The sequence below is a fragment of the Anabrus simplex genome, chromosome 1, assembly GCF_040414725.1.
Source record: "Anabrus simplex isolate iqAnaSimp1 chromosome 1, ASM4041472v1, whole genome shotgun sequence".
Lineage (NCBI taxonomy): Eukaryota > Metazoa > Arthropoda > Insecta > Orthoptera > Tettigoniidae > Anabrus > Anabrus simplex.
The window spans coordinates 1,163,840,999-1,163,862,305 of NC_090265.1; the positions used below are offsets into that span (position 1 = coordinate 1,163,840,999).

Genomic DNA, 21,307 nt, shown 5'->3' on the forward strand with positions numbered 1-21,307 from the left:
ACACAGAGATTATGAAGGAGCGGTTGTACACAGCAGTGCGGTTTATAGGTATGGCAAGAGAGGAACCAGATCTTGTATTGTGTTCATGATAGGACGAGAGGTAAAAAAAAAGATGAAGACAGATAGTCGGGAGTATTAGTGGAAAGAACTTTGTGCAGAAGCGATAGCATGTGAAGTTCACGGCGCTGGTGCACTCGAAGCCACGACAGCTCCTTATAATAAGGTGATATATGAGCATCATATCGCAGATTAAAGATATATCTTATGCAGCTGTTCAGGCTCCGGTCCAGTTTCTTGTTACTGTCCCAGGTTATTCCAGTCAACACAGTGTCACAGTAGTCAAATATAGGTAGTATAAGAGAGCGAATTATTTGTACTTTAAGTCGAACAGAGAATATATTAGCGAACCGTTTCAGGGGATATAAGCTTTTATGTACTTCATTGCATGTGCTTATCACCTGTTGAGTCCAGTTTAGAGTCTCAGTCATGATAATTCCTAAGTTGGTCACTGAAGTAGAGTAGGGTATGATTTTATTGTTTAAAATTATTGGAGGGATGTTCTGTTGCTTGAGGGAATAAAGGTTTTTACTGGTACCGATAATAATAACTTGAGTCTTATTTGGATTCATTAATAAACTGTTTTTATTTGCATAGTCACTAAGATGTTGAAGGTCAGAATTTATTTTAGTAATTGCAGTATCAATATCACTCGGTTTTGAATGATAGTAAATCTGTATATCATCCGCGTACACTTGCAATTTGCAGAATTTAAGAGCTTTTGATATATCATTAATTTGGATGATAAATAGCAGTGGTCCGAGAACCGACCCCTGAGGGACGCCGAGGGTCTTCCTTTGCCATCCTGAACTCAAATTTCCAACTGTTACATGTTGCCGGCGATTTTCAAGATAAGATAAAAAGAAACGAAGTGATACACTGTTAAAATTTAGCTCTCGAAGTTTCTGCAGTAGTAACTGAGGATTAACAGTGTCGAAGGCACTACTGAGATCTAATAATGTCAATACAGTCACGTCCCATTGGTCCATTGCACGTCTGATATCATCTGTCACTCGTAGTAAAGCTGTCGCAGTGCTATGTCCTTTCCTGAAGCCGGATTGAAAGGGATTCAAGAGGGAATGCTTGGTAAGGTATTCAGTAACTTGTGTATGAACTAGACGTTCAAGCACCTTGGATAAGGGTGGTAGAATGGATACTGGACGATAATCTGTAGGAGAATCCAACTTGGAGCTCTTCGGGATGGGTCTAATTAGTGCATCTTTCCAAACATCTGGGAAAACTCCGTTTGTCAGGCAGTAGTTAAATATATGAGTTAGTATTGGCAGAACAGCTCCTAAGATATCCTTAATAAGCGATATAGGAATGTCATCATTACCTGTGGCATTAGATGTTATAGCGTATATCACACGTTTAACTTCATTCGAGCTGACATTTCTAAAAGAGAATTGCTCATACACAGGCTGATCTTGTAACAAGGGTAGTGAATTTTCTGGGAAGGAGGTAGAGGCTATTCTTGGCCGTGCGAAATGATCATTTAAAACATCTAGCGATATGCTTGGCACATGTTGCTCTACAGCTTTACCTATACCTAACGTGCGTAATTTATTCCATTTTTGTCTCGGGCTGTTATTGTTCATCAGTTCCTGAAAGTATTTATATTTAGCATTCCTAATTAACTGTTTGGTTCTGTTTCTCAGAATCTTGTATTGCTGGAAATCATCTGTGTCATGCGTCTGTCTGTATTGTCTGTAGAGTTTGTCACGACTGGCCATAGCAGATCTTATCTCGGCCGTTAGCCAAGCGGAAGAATGGCGGGTGATTCTTACCTGTTTCTTTGGTGCGTGCTTGTCAAATATTTCCAGTACCAGGGAATTGAATTTGTTTACTTTAGAGTTAATGTTCTGAAAATTACGTATACTATCCCAAGGCAAGTTACATGCATCGTAGCGTAGTTTATTCCGGTCCATATGTCGTAAGTCCCGTATTGTAATGTAGCGTCGTTTGTACTTAGGTATTCGAGTAGAATAACACACGTACAGTAGGTCATGTGAAGAGATGCCAGGAGCAGGGATCTGTCCGTGCTTAATTACTTTTTGAGGTTGATTTGTCACAAGAAGATCAATTAAGGTATGACTTGTGCGGTCAGAGTAATGAACATGATTAGTAGCGTTGAGGGGTAAAATTGTCATGTTTGTAGCGATAAATAAATTCAGTAGATTGTTCGCGTCACTAGTCTGCTTCAAAAGGTCAGTGTTAAAGTCGCCCATGATTATAATGTCATCGTATGCCGAGATAAGATTTGCTAATGCCTCTTCAAAATCATCAGTCTGTCTTATTTTAGGCGGCTTGTATACAATCCCTATCAATATCTTTTATGGCAGTCTAATTCTACAAACATAAATTCCGGTCGCAGTGTAAGTCGTGGGTCAGAAGTGGAAATTATCTTACATTTCAGGTCATTTCTGTAATAAAGTAGAAGTCCACCGCCTATTTTGTCAATGCGGTCATGGCGTAATATTGAGTATCTGTCAAGGTTAGCTGTCGATGACGGCATGTCTGTACGCATCCAGCTTTCACTGATTCCAATAATATGTACATTGTTCACTTCAAAAATAGCCTGAACCTCTTCTATATGAGGTAATAATGACTGGCCATTTAGGTGACAACAATGTAACGATCGCGGGTGGCTACTGAGCTGCTCTTGCAACACAAGTCCTGTTGAAGGTGGTAGGGACGAAAGAGAAGGGGAGGGTGAGGGCTGTGGAGAGGAATGCAGGTCAATAGTATTACCGTTATACTGGTCAACAATCATATGAAAGTAAGCAGTATGAAAAACAAAAGTTAAGTAAGATGTAAAATAAGCTTACCCCAGCAACCTGGTGAGTAGATTCACTGACTTTCACAAGCACACACATACACACACACAAATATAAATTAATTATCGGTACTACACACATAATATCTTTCTCTTAATTTCACGAGTTCATCCTACTCCCTGCAATGTTTTTTAACTGTGCCATCGTGGATATTTGAGATTTGGTTCCATCTTCTCTTAATACACAAATGCGTCCATCTTGAGTCCAGCATTTCTGCAGTCCCCGTAAATCCCTTGCCTGATTAAGTATATGTTTTCTCGCACTTGTGAGGGACTCAATTAGCATGAGCCCACTGCCCTTCAAAGCTCGCTTTGCACGCCACACTCGATCACGATCATGGTATCGTAGGAACTTTATAATGATAGGCCGATTTCCCTGTGAGACCACTTCAGCAGACGTTCTATTTCAGCGGCCTAGCCTGTGGCAGCGATCCACATCAAGAGTTGAAAGTTCAACCGAAAGTTTATTTTTCAGTGTGTCCAGCATTTTAATGTAGACGTCCTCGGACGGCTGTTCCGGCACACCATGCAATAATAGGCAGTTCCGGCGACTGTACTGTTCGGCCTCGTCCAACGCGTCGTCTTGTTTCTGGAGCCGATCTTCAAGAGCCTTCAACTCCCCTTTAAGCATGGAGATGTCTTCGCTGGCCTGTTTCTTGAATTCCTGGAACTCGGCACCAAGCGCTTGGAGCACGTTCGGTGGGTTAGCGGCACTGACTGCTGAGTCTAGGCGAGCTTGAAAGTCTTTCATGCTATCTTCGAAAGCCGATATCTTAGCTACTTCCTTTACCGACATGATAATTATATTTTAAAGAAGAAGGCACTTAAATATATCACTTTTTTAACACTGATTAGCACTTTCAGCTGATTAACTTGCAATTTAAACAGGGTATAGCAAGAGCAACTTTACTCTACCGTCTCATTCGGTGCCAGTTATTAATTTTGCAAACTTGTCTAATATGATCAGAAAGAATGCTTTCCCAAAGCTTACATGCAACGCATGTCAAACTGACAGGCCTGTAATTTTCCGCTTTATGTATGTCACCCTTTTCTTTATACACAAGGGCTACTCTAGCAACTCTCCATTCATTTGGTATAACTCCTTCATGCAAACAAAAATCAAATAAGTACTTAAGATTCACTACTGTATCCCAACTGACTGTCTTTACTATATCTGCAGAAATCTTATAAATTCCAACTGCTTTTCTAGTTTAGTAAGTTCTTTCAATTTCTCCTTTTTCCACAGTCATTTCTAACTATTTCTTTCCATCCTGCCCCTCCTCCTTAGTTATTTTAGTTCTCTGTTATAATATAGTGGGTCTTTACCATTCCTTACCACCTTTGAAAGTACACACCTGTTTACAAAAGTTTACAAAACGCTCTATGTAAGTCTTCAAAATTGAAACTGCACCTGTGCCTTTAGTGTTATTCGGGAACAGTACTTTTATTTTATTTAGCTTACGGTACAAATTAAGTAGTATTATGAAAAACAACGAATAATTTATGAAACAGAATAAATTAAAAGTCAAGATAAAACGCAAAGTAGGAATCGGGAGAGATATGTCCAATTCAGAAAAATAGAAAGTAAAAAAAATAAAAATACAAAAAGCACAGAAATTATGAAAAATGTAAGTAAATACATAAATTAACAAGTGAAAAATGTGAACTAAACTAGGACGTGTTGTTGTTGCAACCATTGAATAAGAAACAGTGTTATTCAGTTGTTTGTTTTTCTTACTTTTGTATTATTATATTGTGTGTTTATTTTGTTATTTTGTACTTTTTCTATTTTTTTACTTTTGTATTATGTTTTGTATGTTTGTACCTTTTTCCCTCAATCGTTTTGGAATTTGCCTAAGAAAATGAAAATTTTATTGCCTCTATCTGTGGTTTATATTAATAAAAAAAAATTCCTGTGCCTTTCCCAAACTCTTTTCATTTAAACTATAAGATCTAATAAAAGTAAACATCTAAAGAATAAGGTATAACTGCCTGTTTGGAATGAAATTATCCTTGCAAGGGCGACATAGCTCAAGATACTTCAATGTCAGAATCAAATTGTATTAATTTAGTGAAAATAATGGCATATTTTGACATACTCTAAGCACCATCTATGAAATTTTGAACAAGAACGTCATAAATATTTTAAAAAAGTTTAACAGTTGTATGTTTTAATAATTATTATTTTTAAAGCAGAGAAAGTTGTCAGGTATTATCTAAAAAGGATCTGCTCTATAGTAAAAAGTTCAATCATAGGCTTAATATTTATTTTCAGTACATTTTATTCTTCTTTTGATGATGATGATGATGATGATGCTTGTTGTTTTAAGGGTCCTGACATCGAAGGTCATCGGCCCCTATTCTTCTTTTAAACTTTAAAATCACTCTCTTGAAAAATTAAATTTTTTGAGATATGACCTTGTTGAAAGGAGTAAGCAAGTTATTTTTCTGTACGGCACCAGTGGCAGTTGCAATAGGCTTCAAACAGTTAAGCATATCCTCAACATAAACCAGACCTCATGGCACAACAACCCGAAAAAACCATAGCATACCAAGTGACCACTGCTCAAAAGTCTGCAGATTACAAGGTGCTGTGTGGTCGACATGAAAACTTGTCTCGGGCTTAATTCTTGGCTATCTCGCTATCTCACCATCAGATAGCTCCTCAATTATAATAATGTATGCTAGGCAGAACCAGCCCCCATACCCGGGGAAAAAAACCTGACCTGGCTGGGAATTGAACTCAGGGCCTCTAGGTAAGAACATGCTACCCCTGTACCACTAGGTAAGCATATCCCCTACATTCTGTTTTAATACAAGATTAGAAACTTGTTTTCACTGCTTTATCAATAGTTTCACGATTTTCTTTACAAATTTGTACCAGAGTTTGCCAGGCTTTAAGATATATCTCCAGGCAGTCTATCATGGTATTCCAGTGCACTTCACTTGGCACATTTTGGAGCACCAGATTTTCTATAACATGAATTAGCAAAGTGGCTGTTTCTGAAGTATTTTATTACATTTATCAAATGTTCTCTCACATTTGGAACCCAAATGCCATATACTAGCTGTTTTAATACAAATTCTGAGTATCCATAAGTGTTGACATCCAAATCTTCATAATTTTCAAGCAGAAGAGACATTTTTAAATATTGACAGCATTATATTAACAACAGAACAAACTTTGCACTCTAAGTACTCTTCACATTTTGGAATGCTGTTATTAGCTACTTTTGCCTGATAATTGGCAGTGTAAGCATGACCAGATGTGTTGATAATGTCTCCTAAATAAACATTGCCTGTTTCAGTGGTAACTTAAAGGCATTTTTTAGGTTCATTGTGAACATTTGACCTATCATCAAACCCTCGACACATACTTTGATTTTTCAGAATAAGGGAACAAGTTTTCTTTTCCTCTTCATAAATAGTTTTCAGTACAGACCCATCAATTCCCTTTCTGTTTGGAGGGGTGTGACCTGGGCAGAGTTCTTTCACAAATCGAGGATTATTAAATTAATGTAGTAATGGTCCACTTTTCAGTACTATAATATGCAATATTCTGAATTACATTAATTAGGGACTAGTTTCGGCCAGGGTTGGCCATCTTCAGCCTTAATGTAAAACATCTAATAACTAAACAAATGTATATGCATACAATTGACATAAAAGAAATGAAACAAATATATACAAATTGACATTAAAAACTGGGATGAAATTATGAGTAAATTTGAAAATAACTAGGTTCTAGCATCTTGAGTATGCTCATCATCGAGACTCTTTCATGTATTAATTTATATACACAGAACTGTTAATTCTAATACTGCTGTCATTAATAATTCAATTGTAAACGGGAACTGGTTAATGTTGATCCCGTAGTTCATCACCAAATTTATTTGAGTGGTGTCAGCCATATGCAAGTCATTGGACACCGCTTTAAATAACCACTAGCTGACGGAGAACTGTTAGATGTTGTTTCGTCATCAATCAAAGTAATAAGATGAGGTGCTCTCGTGGTGCTTGTTAAGTCATGCTGAAATGTTGTTGGACATTGTCAGGACGGCACATGAAGATGAGGTTAAAACAGATCTTTTCATAGCGTTAACATCCTCAATTTTCATAGGTTATAAACTTCAATTCAATACGGATCAGAACCATGCATTTTATCCTATGAAAATTTAGGATGTTAACACTATGAAAAGCTGTATTTGATGCAAATGTAAAATTAACTACTTGCTCATCTAAAGATTGCTTCGGCTTTTGTGTTGACCAAATCACATTTGAATCAAATGATGATGTAACTTTCTTCTTACCCTAAAAGTATTCCAAATTATTTTCATTTCCCTCATTAGAAGAAGGTGATGCAATACCAGTAGTGGGAGTGGTGAATGTGCCTGTCAAAGTTGTGGTTGGAATGATATCTTTAAAAAGATCAAGTTCATGTTAATACTGTGTTTCCCGGATGGATTAGCGGTGATATATTTCTTCTTGCAACCGAACCGGAAGACACACGCAATATATGCGTTATTACACTTGTGCACGCTTCCTATTATATCCTCACTCTTAAAATTAACACACACCCTAGACCAATTCAGAAGCATGTAATTTCCTTCACCGAGTCATCTGAGTGAATCCCTAGAAATTCCTCAGGCAGTGGTTGCACTTGAGCTGCAAAGCAAAATAGCAGTATTCTACTTTTAAATCTAGGTCTTTTATGCATTAAGTTTTTTTTTAAAATTATACAAGAGATAACATTATCAAATAACACACAAGCTCACCAGACAAAAAGTGTCACTCCTGGAGAAATCAATTAATTAGTTAATTTTTGAAGAAGTTTTTTTTTTTGAGATGTTGTGGGAAGTCTCCTGGCTGGTCCCACTATGCTTGCTTTCTGTTATGCCTTGAAAGAATCCCTACAACACCTCAAAAACATTTTATTCAAGAATTAACTTCAACTTTGATTTTTCTCAAGGAGTTTCCCCCAGTCATTGTATTTTAGGTCTATTGTCAACCTTAAGTTATTTAGAATTTATATGGAACAACAACAGCAACATTTCTAGTATTTTGAAGACAAGATCGTCTCTTCAGTGTTGATCCCTAAAATTATACAATGCCTCATGAACTGCAACTGAAAAATACGTATTTAATTCTAGACTTCTTCATAACATTGAAATTTCAACACACAGTGCTCCCTGTAGTGTTATAGTGTCTCATAAACAGCATCTGACAGAATTATTTAATCTTCACATTTTGTTTACCTGTGCATCATCTTTTATACTTATTTGTGGTTGGCTGAAATTTCAATACACAGTGCTCCCTAAAGTGTTTTAGTGCTTCACAAACAGCATCTGACAGAATTGTTTAAACTTCACATTTTATTTACCTGTGCATTGTCTTTTATACTCATTTGTGATCGGCTGATAATGACCAAGAATACTGGTCAAAACCGGTACCAATTATAATTAAGTAGGAATGTAAAACGTGCATTTCTTATTTTAATAGTATTGAAAGGTTGAACCATCATATATCTTCTTTCAAGTTTATCATTACGAAGAGGCTAAACTTCATCACCGATATTATGCAGTAATCTTCAAAGTCTTCTAACCTTTGTAGATGCTGGAATAAATTTACCCCCTCCGGTCTTGTACCGCTCCAACTTGTCCTTCAAGTAATCTTTTTTCCCCTGTTTCTTTTCAGGTTGTCGTACAGGTATTTTGTTTTGCTGACCGCGTGGTCACATTCATTTGCTAATTCATTCCTTCTTTTCCCTTTAGTGTTGTACCATCTGTCTTTTTTGTATATTATACAACATTCCCACATTTAGAAAATAAATTGACTATCATCTTTTCCAGTGAAGTAAAATTACTACCCCACAGATATTTTTCCCATCATCTTTCATTATAATTTCTGCTATGCATATTCTAATTTACTTTCTCCTGGAAGGACGTGGGTTCGAATCCCCGTCAGGAAGTCGTAATATTTAAGAAACAAGATTTCCACTTCCGCAGGTGCATATGGCCCTGAGGTTCATTTAGGCTACACCAGAAATGAGTACCAGGTTAATTCCTGGGGGCAAAGGTGGCCAGGTGTATAGCTAACCACTCTACCCCATCACGTGCCGCGGTTAACAATGGTGGAAGCCTTTAACTTCCACTCCTCCAAGGGCCTTTATGGCCTGTACGGAAGTGGCTTTGTTTTTGTCTTTGTATATTCTAATTTACTAATCTTGTCCTAACACCAAGTAAGTTCAGTTTCAAGTGGGACATCTTATTCTGAGCAAAAAGAATACAGGTGAAAGGTGACAGATGAATAACATTATACCTGGTACCATTCAGAAGAGCGAAGCAATATTGATGCTACATACTGCTGACTCAGTCGTTAACATTAATGCCACGTTAGTTAATGAGCTCTTTATAGAGTTCTCTGAAACGCATTTTCCGTAATACCATGTTAAAATCTTAACAAGGTGTTAAGTAACACTACGTTAGCAGACTTTTAACAGTGGTTGATGAAACTGGCCCTAGATCTTTGGAAATGATGCTTCTCCCCTGGTTAACTGTTCGTGGGTAATTTAAGAGTTGGAAAGGCAAGTACAATACACGTTAGCTCCAAGTGTAAGGACACTTAATATAGTTCATCTGGAAGCTCTGTGTGGAGAAATTAGTTTTTGTTTTTTGTATAATATGATCTTTTATATTTTAATATTATTTGTACCATCCACCAAAACGTATCTTAGGCATTGAATGAAACAATATAATTGAAAATAATGTAATTCATGCAGTTTATGTAAAAACGAACTGTGTAAATACATGTTTTTTATTTATTTTGCTCTTAAATAAATGGTTTGAAAACTGTCTAATGGCTGAAATCCATCCTTTTGTACAGAATTATGATGCGTGACATTATAACTTCTGTGATACATAATTGTCTGATTTTAATGATGAATTTATTCATTTTAACTTTTTTTCCCGTGGTATAATTTGACAATTATATCTTGAATTATATCTTATGTATGTTAAAGCAGTATGTATGCCATTTCTTCCCACATGATCTACCATATCAGTTTTCATAATTTTTTGTCATCATTCAACTACTCACAAAAATTGGTTTCATACACCTTTCTTCAGTGTTATACCACATACCAGCTCACAAGTTCTCAGCTTGTTTGCTGACGCCACTGTCAGTTTGACTAAAGGATGAACCATCATCAGGTTTCCAACTCATTTTCATTTGCATTTGAAGAGCACAGTTTGTTCCTCTATGATTTGATAACTGTCAGGATTAAATTGTTGATGCTATAGATGATGTTTTAATACACTGGCAGCAAGAGGGAAATAGTTTACCATAATGACTTGATACATGCAAGTGACATAATGAGTGTGAAAGTTCATCTACTGTTTAAACAATAGTTGTGCAATCAGAGAGCCCCGCTCTTTGAGGTAACGGCATGAGTGTAGGATGAGCCTAGAGCTGCTGACTTCTAATAGTTTGTGCTGTAAAGACTAGATGGTGATATGTGGAGTCAAGGCACAAGCAAAGCCATAGTAATGTACCTAGCTGAGTATAGTAAGTTTACGCATTACAATTGTATATTTCGTTTGTCATTAATTGGTTACGCTGTATTCCTAAATAAGCTTTTACGTTGCCATACAGTATTTCTCTGAGTACAGGTAGGAGTCAAAGGAGTATTTAGTTATCCCATTTCAAAATAATTAACTTTGCTTCCTATGCAAAACCTAATGAAATGAATGTAATTAAATGTATTTAGTTAGCACAAGGCACTCTGTATACAAAATAACTCACTTTGTTTCCTCACCATAATCTAATACACTGAATAGAACAAGACATAGGTACAATAAAACTGTCAAAAGTTTAAATCTCTGTAGATACGTGCCCCTTCACTAGTTGTTACTGAGAACTTTTGGTTTAAACAACAGAGCTGGATGGAGAAGGAGGCAGACCTTGTAGAACCACTAGGTCTGAAAATATAAAACCTTTGAACTATAGAGCAGCTCCCAGAATGTTATCTAGAGTTTAAAATATTGCATAACTGAACGTTGATTTCCTGAGTGTTTCCTATAATAATAGTATTTTCAAGTTACCAGACTAGGTTGATACTTTTTCCTCTTGCCGACTTCTATATTTATTCTATTTTTAAAATTCTCTATCCCTCTTCATGAATGATGTTATGTTGCAGCTTCAGGATACTACATATTACATTATTATTATTACTATTGTTTTTGTTATCATCCAGTGTCATTATTTCACTATATATTTTGTTTTTGGAGCTGGTAGTCTAAACGTTTTACCTTCTTTTTTGTTTCTTTTTTTTGTAGACAGTATCATATATCATTAATATCTTTCTCTAATAATAATAATAATAATAATAATAATAATAATGGTGTGTGGCCTCCAGAGTGACATGGTGCAGGTCTTTTAAGTTGACACCATATAGGCAACCTGTGCATCTGTGTGAATGGGGTCCTATTTATGATGCCAATTGTAATCGATATTAACCAATGAAAGGTAAAATCCTTGATCCGGTTGAGAATCAAACCCGGGACCCCCTTGGACCAAAGGTTAGCACACCAACCATTTAGCCATGGAGCTGGACATCTTTCTCTGATAATTTACACTGCTATATGGTAATATTTTCTGGTCCAAAGTTTAATCAATAATTTTATATATACTTTCAGATGATGGCAAGAAACTGGCAGATTATGCTGTTACTGAAGGATCTGTATTATATGTTCTTCTGAAGAAGCCAGAACCTGAAACAACCGTCCTAAGAGATTCAACTTACAGGTTTCTTAGACAATACTACAATGAGAGTGATTCAAAAAAGATTGTTGAACATTTCATGAAACGTTTCAATCAGTCGGTTACAACCTTAAGCCTCGATGATCTGGAACGAATAGCTACAACATTCCTTCAAGATGAACAGAAGTTGTTAAGTATGTAAGAATATTTTAAACAAACTGTCAACAATAATTGTAATGGTATTTTGTAGCCTGAATGATAACGGAAACCTTCTTTCCATACTTTCTCCAATTGCTGTACTGTAAATACATTGTGTGTCTCCCCCATTGTGTGTTACACTTTATTATTGCCTTCCTTTATGCACAGTAATACAAGTTGTTTTTACTACTTCAACTTCTTAGGAGGTAAGTGTCTACCAATCAAATAAGGATGGTATCACTGAATGAATTATAGAAAATATTTAATGTAAATATGTGGAGATAATTACTGTGTATTGTCTCAATATCAACCGTTCAAAATTTGCATATTTCTTCTGATTTTCCCTGAAGATGAGCCATTTATTTGTAATGTAACCTCTAGAATATATTAATCGTATTTACTCAAGTAAGATGTATCCCAAAGCTTTTTTTGGGTGAGTTTTAGTAATTTTTAACATTTTGTTAATTAGTACATTTTACAAACTTAAGGAAATACAAAAATATTTTATTGAAATTGTATTGTCAAGTCATCATCCCTAGCAGTCGTATTACTACTAAAAAGCCACATAGGTGATGCATCAGTCAAACAGAAATAAGATGTGGAATATACTGTAGTCTCCCTTACCAAGATATACAACTTGAACTCACTGACAAACTTTCAGAGGTTGTTGAGAGATACCTTCTGTATGGGTATACAGGAACTGTGGTCTCTCATCGCTCATTACGGAGTAATAACATATTATTTATTTGATTTGTTACCCCAATTAACCCTTTTTTCTGTGAAAATACTTTCACAACAGTGAAAAAACCTGTAATATGCAATAACCAAAACGTACAACACAACAACCACCATCAGATTGTACACGTACTCTTTTATTACAGTGTGGTAATCTGTTCCGCCAGTGTACTGTTCAATGCAGTATGTAACAAATGCAAGTATTGTTGAAATGATCCTGGCAGTGTATACAGCGATGCACCATAGCCTGTCTTACATGCTCAGGAATGCTGGGAGTTTGGCATACTACTTCCGTGGCTGCGACAATCCTAGCAACCAGGTCATTGTGAGTATCAATTGGTGTCTCTTAAAATAGGCTCTTCACATGCCCCCAGAAGTAATAGTCCATTGGTGTCATATTTGGTGACTGAGCTGGCTATGGAACATTATTACTCTGTAATGAGCCACCAGAGACTGCAGGTCCCTTATGCCAATATACTCAGAAAATATCCCTGAACGTTTGTCAATGGAGTTTTGGTTCACCCTGTATGATTTTTGTAGAAGAATGATACTTGTAATTGACCAAGCTCTTCTGCAAAATTTTTAGTCTGCATTTTGTTTATATTAGCTGAAACTGCAAATCTATGGCCGTTTTTTTTCCTATCAACACTTGTATTTTGACTGTGAAAATGTTGAAACTGAACCATGGAACAAATCCCTTGATGACAGTATTGGGCAGAAAGTAATTTACAGGTGTAATTCAGGTTTTCAATAAATCCACTATGTTAATATAATTTAACATGTTATAAGTCGTTTCCAGCCCTAAGTATAATCTTATTTAGGGCAAATATTCCAATCTGTAAATCTGTTTGTGGTTAAATACAGCACAGGATATATTATTAGAATGATCTTTGACCTATTTAGTAGTTTATTTATTCATGAATGGGTACCTGAAATTTTAGAACAAAAATGTGGGTGATGAACATAATTTCATCTAAAAGGATGTGATATTCTTCTTGCTGACAACGAACAAAAATTGGTAGATATTTTAGAAAGAGTGAAAACAATAAGTTTGGAGTATGGATTAAAGATCAATCTCAACCAGTCATACATACATACATACATACATACATACATTATTATTAAAGACTGTTATGCCTTTCAGCATTCAGTCTGCAAGCCTCTGAAAATTTACTAAACGTCTTTAAATCATTAGAAACTGAGTCTAAACATCATAGTCTTTGGTCTCCCCCTACTTCTCTTACCCTCCATAACAGAGTCCATTATTCTCCTAGGTAACCTATCCTCCTCCATTCGCCTCAGATGACCCCACCACCGAAGCTGGTTTATGCATAGCCTACAGCTTCATCAATCGAGTTCATTCCTAAATTACCCTTTATCTCCTCATTCCGAGTACCCTCCTGCCATTGTTCCCACCTGTTCGTACCAGAAATAATTCTCGCTACTTTCATGTCTGTTACTTCTAACTTTTGAATAAGATATCCTGAGTCCACCCAGCTTTCGTACCCGTAAAGAAAAGTTGGTCTGAAAACAGACTGATGTAAAGATAGTTTTCTCTTCGAACTGACTTCCTTCTTACAGAATGCTGCTGATCGCAACTGCAAGCTCACTGCATTAGCTTTACTACACCTTGATTAAATCTCACTATATTACTATCCTGGAAGAAGACACGTCCCAAATACTTGAAATTATCTAGCTGTTCTAGCTTTGTATCACCAATCTGATGTTCAATTCTGTTTAATTTCTTACCTACTGACATCAACTTAGTCTTCGAAAGGCTAATTTTCATACCATACTCATTGCACCTATTTTCAAGTTCCAAGATATTAGACTGCAGGCTTTCGGCACAATCTGCCACTAAGCCCAAGTCATCAGCATAGGCCAGACTGCTTACTACATTTCCACCTAAATGAATCCCTCCCTGCAATTTTATACCTTCCAGCAGATGATCCATGTAAACTACGAACAGCAAACGTGAAAGATTACAGCCTTGTTTAACCCCTGTAATTACTCTGAACCAAGAACTCGTTCTACCATCAATTCTCACTGAAGCCCAATTGTCAACATAAATGCCTTTGATTGATTGATTTTAATAATATACCTTTAATTCCATAGTCCCCCAGTATGGCGAACATCTTTTCATTTTGTACCCTGCCATATGCTTTCTCTAGATCTACAAAACATAAACACAACTGCCTATTCCTCTCGTAGCATTTTTCAATTACCTGGCGCATACTGATCCTGACAGCCCCTCTGTGGTCTGAAACCACACTGGTTTTCATCCAACTTCCTCTCAACTACTATTCGCATCATCGCTTCCAAGATGCCAGTGAATGCCTGGTATACTAATCAATGAGATACCTCGATAGTTGTTGCAATCCGTCCTGTTCCCTTGCTTATAGATATGAGCAATTACTGCTTTTGTCCATTCTGATGGTATCTTACCAACACTCTATGCTAATCTTACTACTCTATGAAACCATTTCATCCCTGCCTTCCCACTATACTTCACCATTTCAGGTCTAATTTCATCTATTCCTGCTGCTTTATGACAATGGAGTTTATTTATCATCCTTTCCACTTCCTCAAGCGTAATTTCACCAACATCATTTTCCTCCTCCCCATGAGCTTGGCTGTTCACAACACCACCAGGAAGATTTCCTTTTACGTTGAGAAGATGTTCGAAGTATTCCCTCTAGCTGTCCAGTGATTCCCTAGGATCTATTATGAGTTCACCTGAATTACTCAAAATACTGTTCATTTCCTTTTTTCCTGCCTTCCTTTCTTTATTACTGTCCAGATAGGTTTCCCTGCTGCTTGACCAAGCCTTTCCAGTTATTACCAAAATCTTCCCACGACTTCTTTTTGTATTCAACAGCTATTTGTTTCACTCTGCTTCTTTCATCTACGTACAAAGCCCTGTCTGCCTCGGCCCTTGTTTGGAGCCATTTCTGATAAGCCTTCTTTTTACATTTACAAGCTGCTCTCACTTCATCATTCCACCAAGATGTTCGCCTTTTCCCACTTTACACACAGTTGTTCCTAAGCATTCCCTTGCTGTTTCTACTACATCATCCCTGTATGCCATTCATTCTCTTTCTATATCCTGAGCCTGCTTACTGTCTACTGTTCAAAACTTCTCACTAATCATATCCATGTATTTCTGTCTAATTTCCTCGTCCTGGAGATTTTCTTTCCTTATTCGCTTCCAGACAGATTTCACTTTCTCTACCCTAGGCCTAGAGATACTTAGTTCACTACAGATCAGGTAGTGGTCAGTATCATGGAAAAATCCCCAGAAAACTCATACATTCCTAACAGATTTCCTGAATTCGAAGTCGGTTAAGATATAGGCTATTATGGATCTGGTACCCCTAGCCTCCCATGTGTAGCAGTGAATAGCCTTATGCTTGAAGAATGTATTCATAAATGCTAAACCCATACTAGCACAGAAGTCCAGCAAATGCTTCCCATTCCCATTAGCTTCCATATCTTCCCCACATTTACCAATCACCCTTTCGTATCTTTCAGTTCTATCTCCAAATCTCGCATTGAAATCACCCATTAGCACTATTCTATCCTTGCTGTTGACCCTAACCACGATGTCACTCAATGCTTCATAAAACTTGTCAACTTCATCCTCATCTGCACCCTGACATGGTGAATACACTGAGACAATTCTCATCCTAATCTACCCACATCATTCGCTCATTTTCGTGCCTAACAGAAACTATGTTGCGAGCAATGGTATTCCTGATATACTGCCCTTCACTTTCTAACACCCGTCAAGTACACTTTATAATCTCCTATCTCTTCCTCGTTATCTCCCCAGATGCATCCTCCATCGAATTCCATTTCATTCGCCAAGTTGTTTCCAAGGAGTCCCTCACCTATCAAATGGAAGTGGGACTCCGTTACTCCCATAGGTCCAAGGCTTGCTTAAAATGTTCTGAGCTCGGTAAATTCATGAAGCAGGATGCTACCCTACTTACATATAGTCCAAGTGAGGGTCTCTCCTCTAACGGGTTATGGACCACTGGTGGATTATATAGTCCTAGCCGCCTGAGCACAAAGAGGGCCATTACTCAGAACATGTCCGAGATGCTCACTCCCATTCCATAGCAACTGGTATCCCGACTCTCAGAATCACTTACTAGGCCACTCAGCTGTTGCCCATGGTTCACGAATTTGGACGTGACTACAGTAATCCATCCACACCATGAACCATAAAACAGTCAAAGCTAATGATAATTCATCAGTATAACAAATTGAGCTCACAGGCATTCTACAAGAACTAGAGATTACGGATGACTTTGTATATCTAGAATCATTCATCAGCAGCATGGGGAATTATGAGTAGGAGATAAAGTGGAGATTCATCCTTGGAAGGGTTGTCATGAGAAGGATGGAACAAAAACAAAAGTCTTACTTAGTGGCAACTCTCGCATTTTCAGTTTTGCTTTTTGGATGAGAAATGTACCCTAATTCTTCCGGGAGGGCGGGCCAAGGATCTGGACTAACAATCGTTGGACCAACCCAGAGGCTACAATGCCAAGACAATAGGTTTAAACAACTTGACTAGAACATTTATTTTACAAATTAATAACAACAAACAGGTTTGGAAGCGCTTGAGAACTAACATGTTTAAGTAGATGGGTTTGACCCGTTTTCATTATTCACATGTAAGTACGGGACCAGCCCCATATAAAACAGCAATATAATTCTCTCCTCCTACAAGAGGACTAATACCAACGTAAACTATTTGGCTTGGTTCCAGATAATATTCGAACAATAACACTGGGCTGAAATCTAGTTCACAAAATTTCTCCAATAATACACCATCTAAAAGTCAATATAAAGTTGACATTCCATTTAGGTACATTTGCAAGCGAAACACATCGCTTCTTAAACTAAACGCCCAGAACATTGTGGCACTTTACATATCATTTCCATGAGCCCATTCTTTAGCTCCTACTGTGACTACAAGGCAAAACATCGATATCTAAGGCTCAAGTGCCCACCAATAGCTTTAAAACTAGATATTGAATTAAACAAAAGTTACACTTAGTTTCAAATTATGTTTTTCAATGATAGCTCAAGACCAAGCTTGCTGTTATCTGTACACATACCAAAGATGCGAGATACATGGCTTTACATTACCATTTCTTAGTTCCTCCCTTCATCCTAGCAACATTTTGAAAACCTTAACCTCTTACCTCTCATGCCCCCTCATGGTCTTTGGTTCGATGAAAGACAAGTGATCTGCTTAAAGTGCAGCAGCTGAGTGAGTGTCTCCACCACCCGGTGAGGCGAACCGTCTCGGCGGGAGGGGAATGACCCATGTTTACGTCAGCGCGCTCCCTCTCTCGGAGAACCGGCAGGGTTTAGCGCAAGTGAGCGGGGCATGAAGGAAAGAAAGAAAGAAAAGGGGACGGGCGAGAAGGGCGCCCCAGGATGGAAAGAATTCCTTACCCTGGAGCCATAAGTTAGGAACTGGGAGAGAACACATTTATTATAACACATCAACGGGTGTGATGCAAAGAAAGCAAGCATAATTAGATATCAAACGAGCTAAATAGCACATCCACATACATCAAGGTTTTTATGGGGGGGGGGGGGGGGAAGATAAAATTCATGGCTCAGGAGACATGGACTTGTAACATGTCCAGGGTGAAATTCAAAAATGCATTTTACATTTGATGTTGGTGAAGAATGCTACATATTCCATGGATGAAAGAAACAAATGTCTTCATCATAGAAGACCTGAATATAACTGAGCTTTTGTCATTCTTCATGAACCAAGGAATTCTGAGGTTCTTTGGCCACACAACCAGCAGAGATGGAGTGAACCTTTAAAAGCATCTTACAAGGAAATATAGAAGGGAAGAAATCAAGAGGAAGGCTACCGTGCGTATGGATTGACCAAGTGAAGAGGATCAGCAAATAATCCAAGCTAATAATGAGAGAGGTTGAAGTTCAGCAAGAGCAGCTATGTCAAGATTGCAACAAGAAATGGGGTCAATATACTCAGAAATATGCAACACGAATCATGATGATAAATCACACAGCTGGAACAGTTAGATGGTATGGAGCTAGTATGTTTCTGTGTCATTTGAGAAGTTCACAGTGGATGTAGATGTGGCAAATAAGAGATAATGTATCATGATATATTGCTTAGATGGTACACCCTCTCTCTCTCTGTGTATGTTCTTAGCAAAATTTTGACCACTGAGCGAGTGGGCTGTGCAGTTAGTGGCACGCAGCTGTGAGCTTGCATATGGGAGATAGTGTGTTCGAACCCCACTGCCGGCAGCTTTGAATATGGTTTTCCATGGTCTCCCATTTTCACACCCAGCAAATGCTGGGGCTGTCCCTTAATTCACGCCATGGCCACTTCCTTCCCACTCCTAGCCCTTTCCTATCCCATTGTCATCATACGACCTATCTGTGTCAGTGTGACTTAAAGCAAATTTTTAAAAAGTTGACCTAACCCCAAGTAGGCTAGTTTGAGAGAATAGCATATGGAAGTTCTATTTGTTAATGGTGTAGTGTAAATTACATTCTGTAGTACTGTTGTCATTAGTGCTTTCACGGCCCGTACTTAAAGACATGATACTATATAGGCTTTTGGGCTTATGCCATGTCAAGGAAATAAGGTGAAGTTCTTAACGTTTCGCAGGGAACTGTGCTCTTCGTCCTCAGAAGAAATCTCGACTGCCCACGATAAAGGCTTCCTAAACAATGACACTTTAAATTTGGACGTTATGCTAGAAGTGGAAAATGGTACGTTTATTCGCCACCAGATGGCGCCAGGACGTGGCAACGCTAGCGTTCGAAGTGGAAGCCGACCAAACCATCACAATCAGTCTAAGCGGTTCACATAATGCGTTTGCGTAACACATGACATTGGAAGGTGTATGGCATAGACACAAGCCTGGAATGAAACATCTGGCGACGAGGAACGTACGAATTTGGAAAACACTGAGACGAAATAACAATAGTGAAGGGTCCGGGAAGGGAACTACATTCCTTCCTTTCTTGGATGTTCTAGTAAGAAAGAAACCGGACGGCTCCCTAGGACGTACTGTCTATCTAAGCCTACCCACACAAATCGCTATCTTCATGCAGATTCTCATCACCATCCAGCACAAAAACAAAACATTCTCACGACACTCGCCAAGAGGGCGAGACGAATTTGTGAACCATCACATATCCAGGTGGAGATGGACACGCTCAAAGTCGCGTTCAAGGGTAATGGTTACAGCGATTTGCAAATTCATAGAGCCATACATCGCAGAGAAACGACCAAGCAAAACTCAGAGAAAGAAGAAGTGAAGGGAACTGCCTACTTGCCTTACAACACCACAGATCGAATTGCCAAGGTCCTCCACAAACACAATATAAAAACCTTGTTTGGCACTGCCACTAAAAATGCTCACAGTCTGAGTAAAACCAAGGACAAATTGTCCCCACTTTTACATCTCGTGAGGTATACGAAATTCCCTGTACTTGCGGTAAGGTGTACATCGGCCAAACATGGCGGTCCATTCGTACCCGTATCAAAGAACATGAACGTAATATTCGTCTCAACCAACCAGACAAATCGGCCATAGCTGAGCACGCTCTATCGTCGGGTCATGATGTCATGTTCCAAGATGCTCGAGCTCTTACCCACACTAGACAATACAGGTCCAGGATTTTACGAGAAGCTGTGGAAACACGTAGAAATCCGAACAATTTCAACAGGGACACGACTATCAATTAAGGAAGACCTCATTGCCAGCCGTTAAGAATTTACGTAGGTAGTTCCCTTCCCGGTCCCTTCACTATTGTTATTTCGTCTCATTGTTTTCCAAATTCGTACGCTCCTCGTCGCGAGATGTTTCATTCCAGGCTTGTGTCTATGCCATACAACTGCCAATGTCATGTGTTAAGGCCGGTCTCCACTGATTAACATTTAACAACAACATGTTAAATGTTAAAAGTGTTAAATGTTAACTGGTGACACCATCAGCATGTTAAATGTTAAATGTCAAAAACTGTTTCATTTAACATTGTGTCCACACTTAATAAACATGTTAAACTTGACATCCTTTGTTTATATACAGGTAGTTCATCATATCAATTTGTGGTAACACATTTAGATGGTGTCTAGTATTTTTAATTAAGGACAATGGACTCAGATGAAGAGGAATTGGCCTTTGTTATTGCCACTGCTGCTTCTTGTTATGATTTAGAAATGCAGTTTTATTAGGCACATTTCCTCCCCTCACTCTGCTCATTGCTTCAAAAGTAAACCACTTTGAAGTATAAACTTCGTCCGCTCCCGACTACCGAATTTTCTGAACTTTCTGCAATTCTCGACTGTACTGGGAGCGGAGGGACGCTAGTTTTTTCTTTGATTTACTCGCGGGAACAATTATAGATATTTTCGAGTTCCTGGAAACTGTCGGCTTTCTTCGCTTTATATCTGTATTCCTCTGATGAGACATCCCACAAATAACGCCATTCTATTATATCATTAATTAAGTCCATAGTAATCTCTTTGCTCTACCCCATTTCTGACTATACATTTTAGTATAGTGCAGAGAGAACGACACACGTGCGTGTACTGTATTTGTAGCTTATAACAAAGAGAAGGAGTGTTGCGGAGTGTTGTAATTATAATCCTACTTCATGAGGAGTACGTCGTTTGCGTCGTTTAGGTTATGTGTTGACATAGAA

The 21,307-nt window shown here is 38.0% G+C and overlaps 1 protein-coding gene across 1 annotated transcript in view; it reads left to right on the forward strand.

Moving 5' to 3' along the window:
- The window catches only part of LOC136877135 (NEDD8), a 61,667-nt gene extending 49,691 nt beyond the window's left edge, over nt 1-11,976 (forward strand). Inside the window, exon 3 of the mRNA XM_067150949.1 lies at nt 11,587-11,976. Within this exon, the coding sequence (XP_067007050.1) occupies nt 11,587-11,852 (266 nt within the window). The 3' untranslated portion in view covers nt 11,853-11,976. The remainder of the gene's footprint in view (nt 1-11,586) is intronic.
- The last annotated feature ends 9,331 nt before the right edge of the window (nt 11,977-21,307 follow it).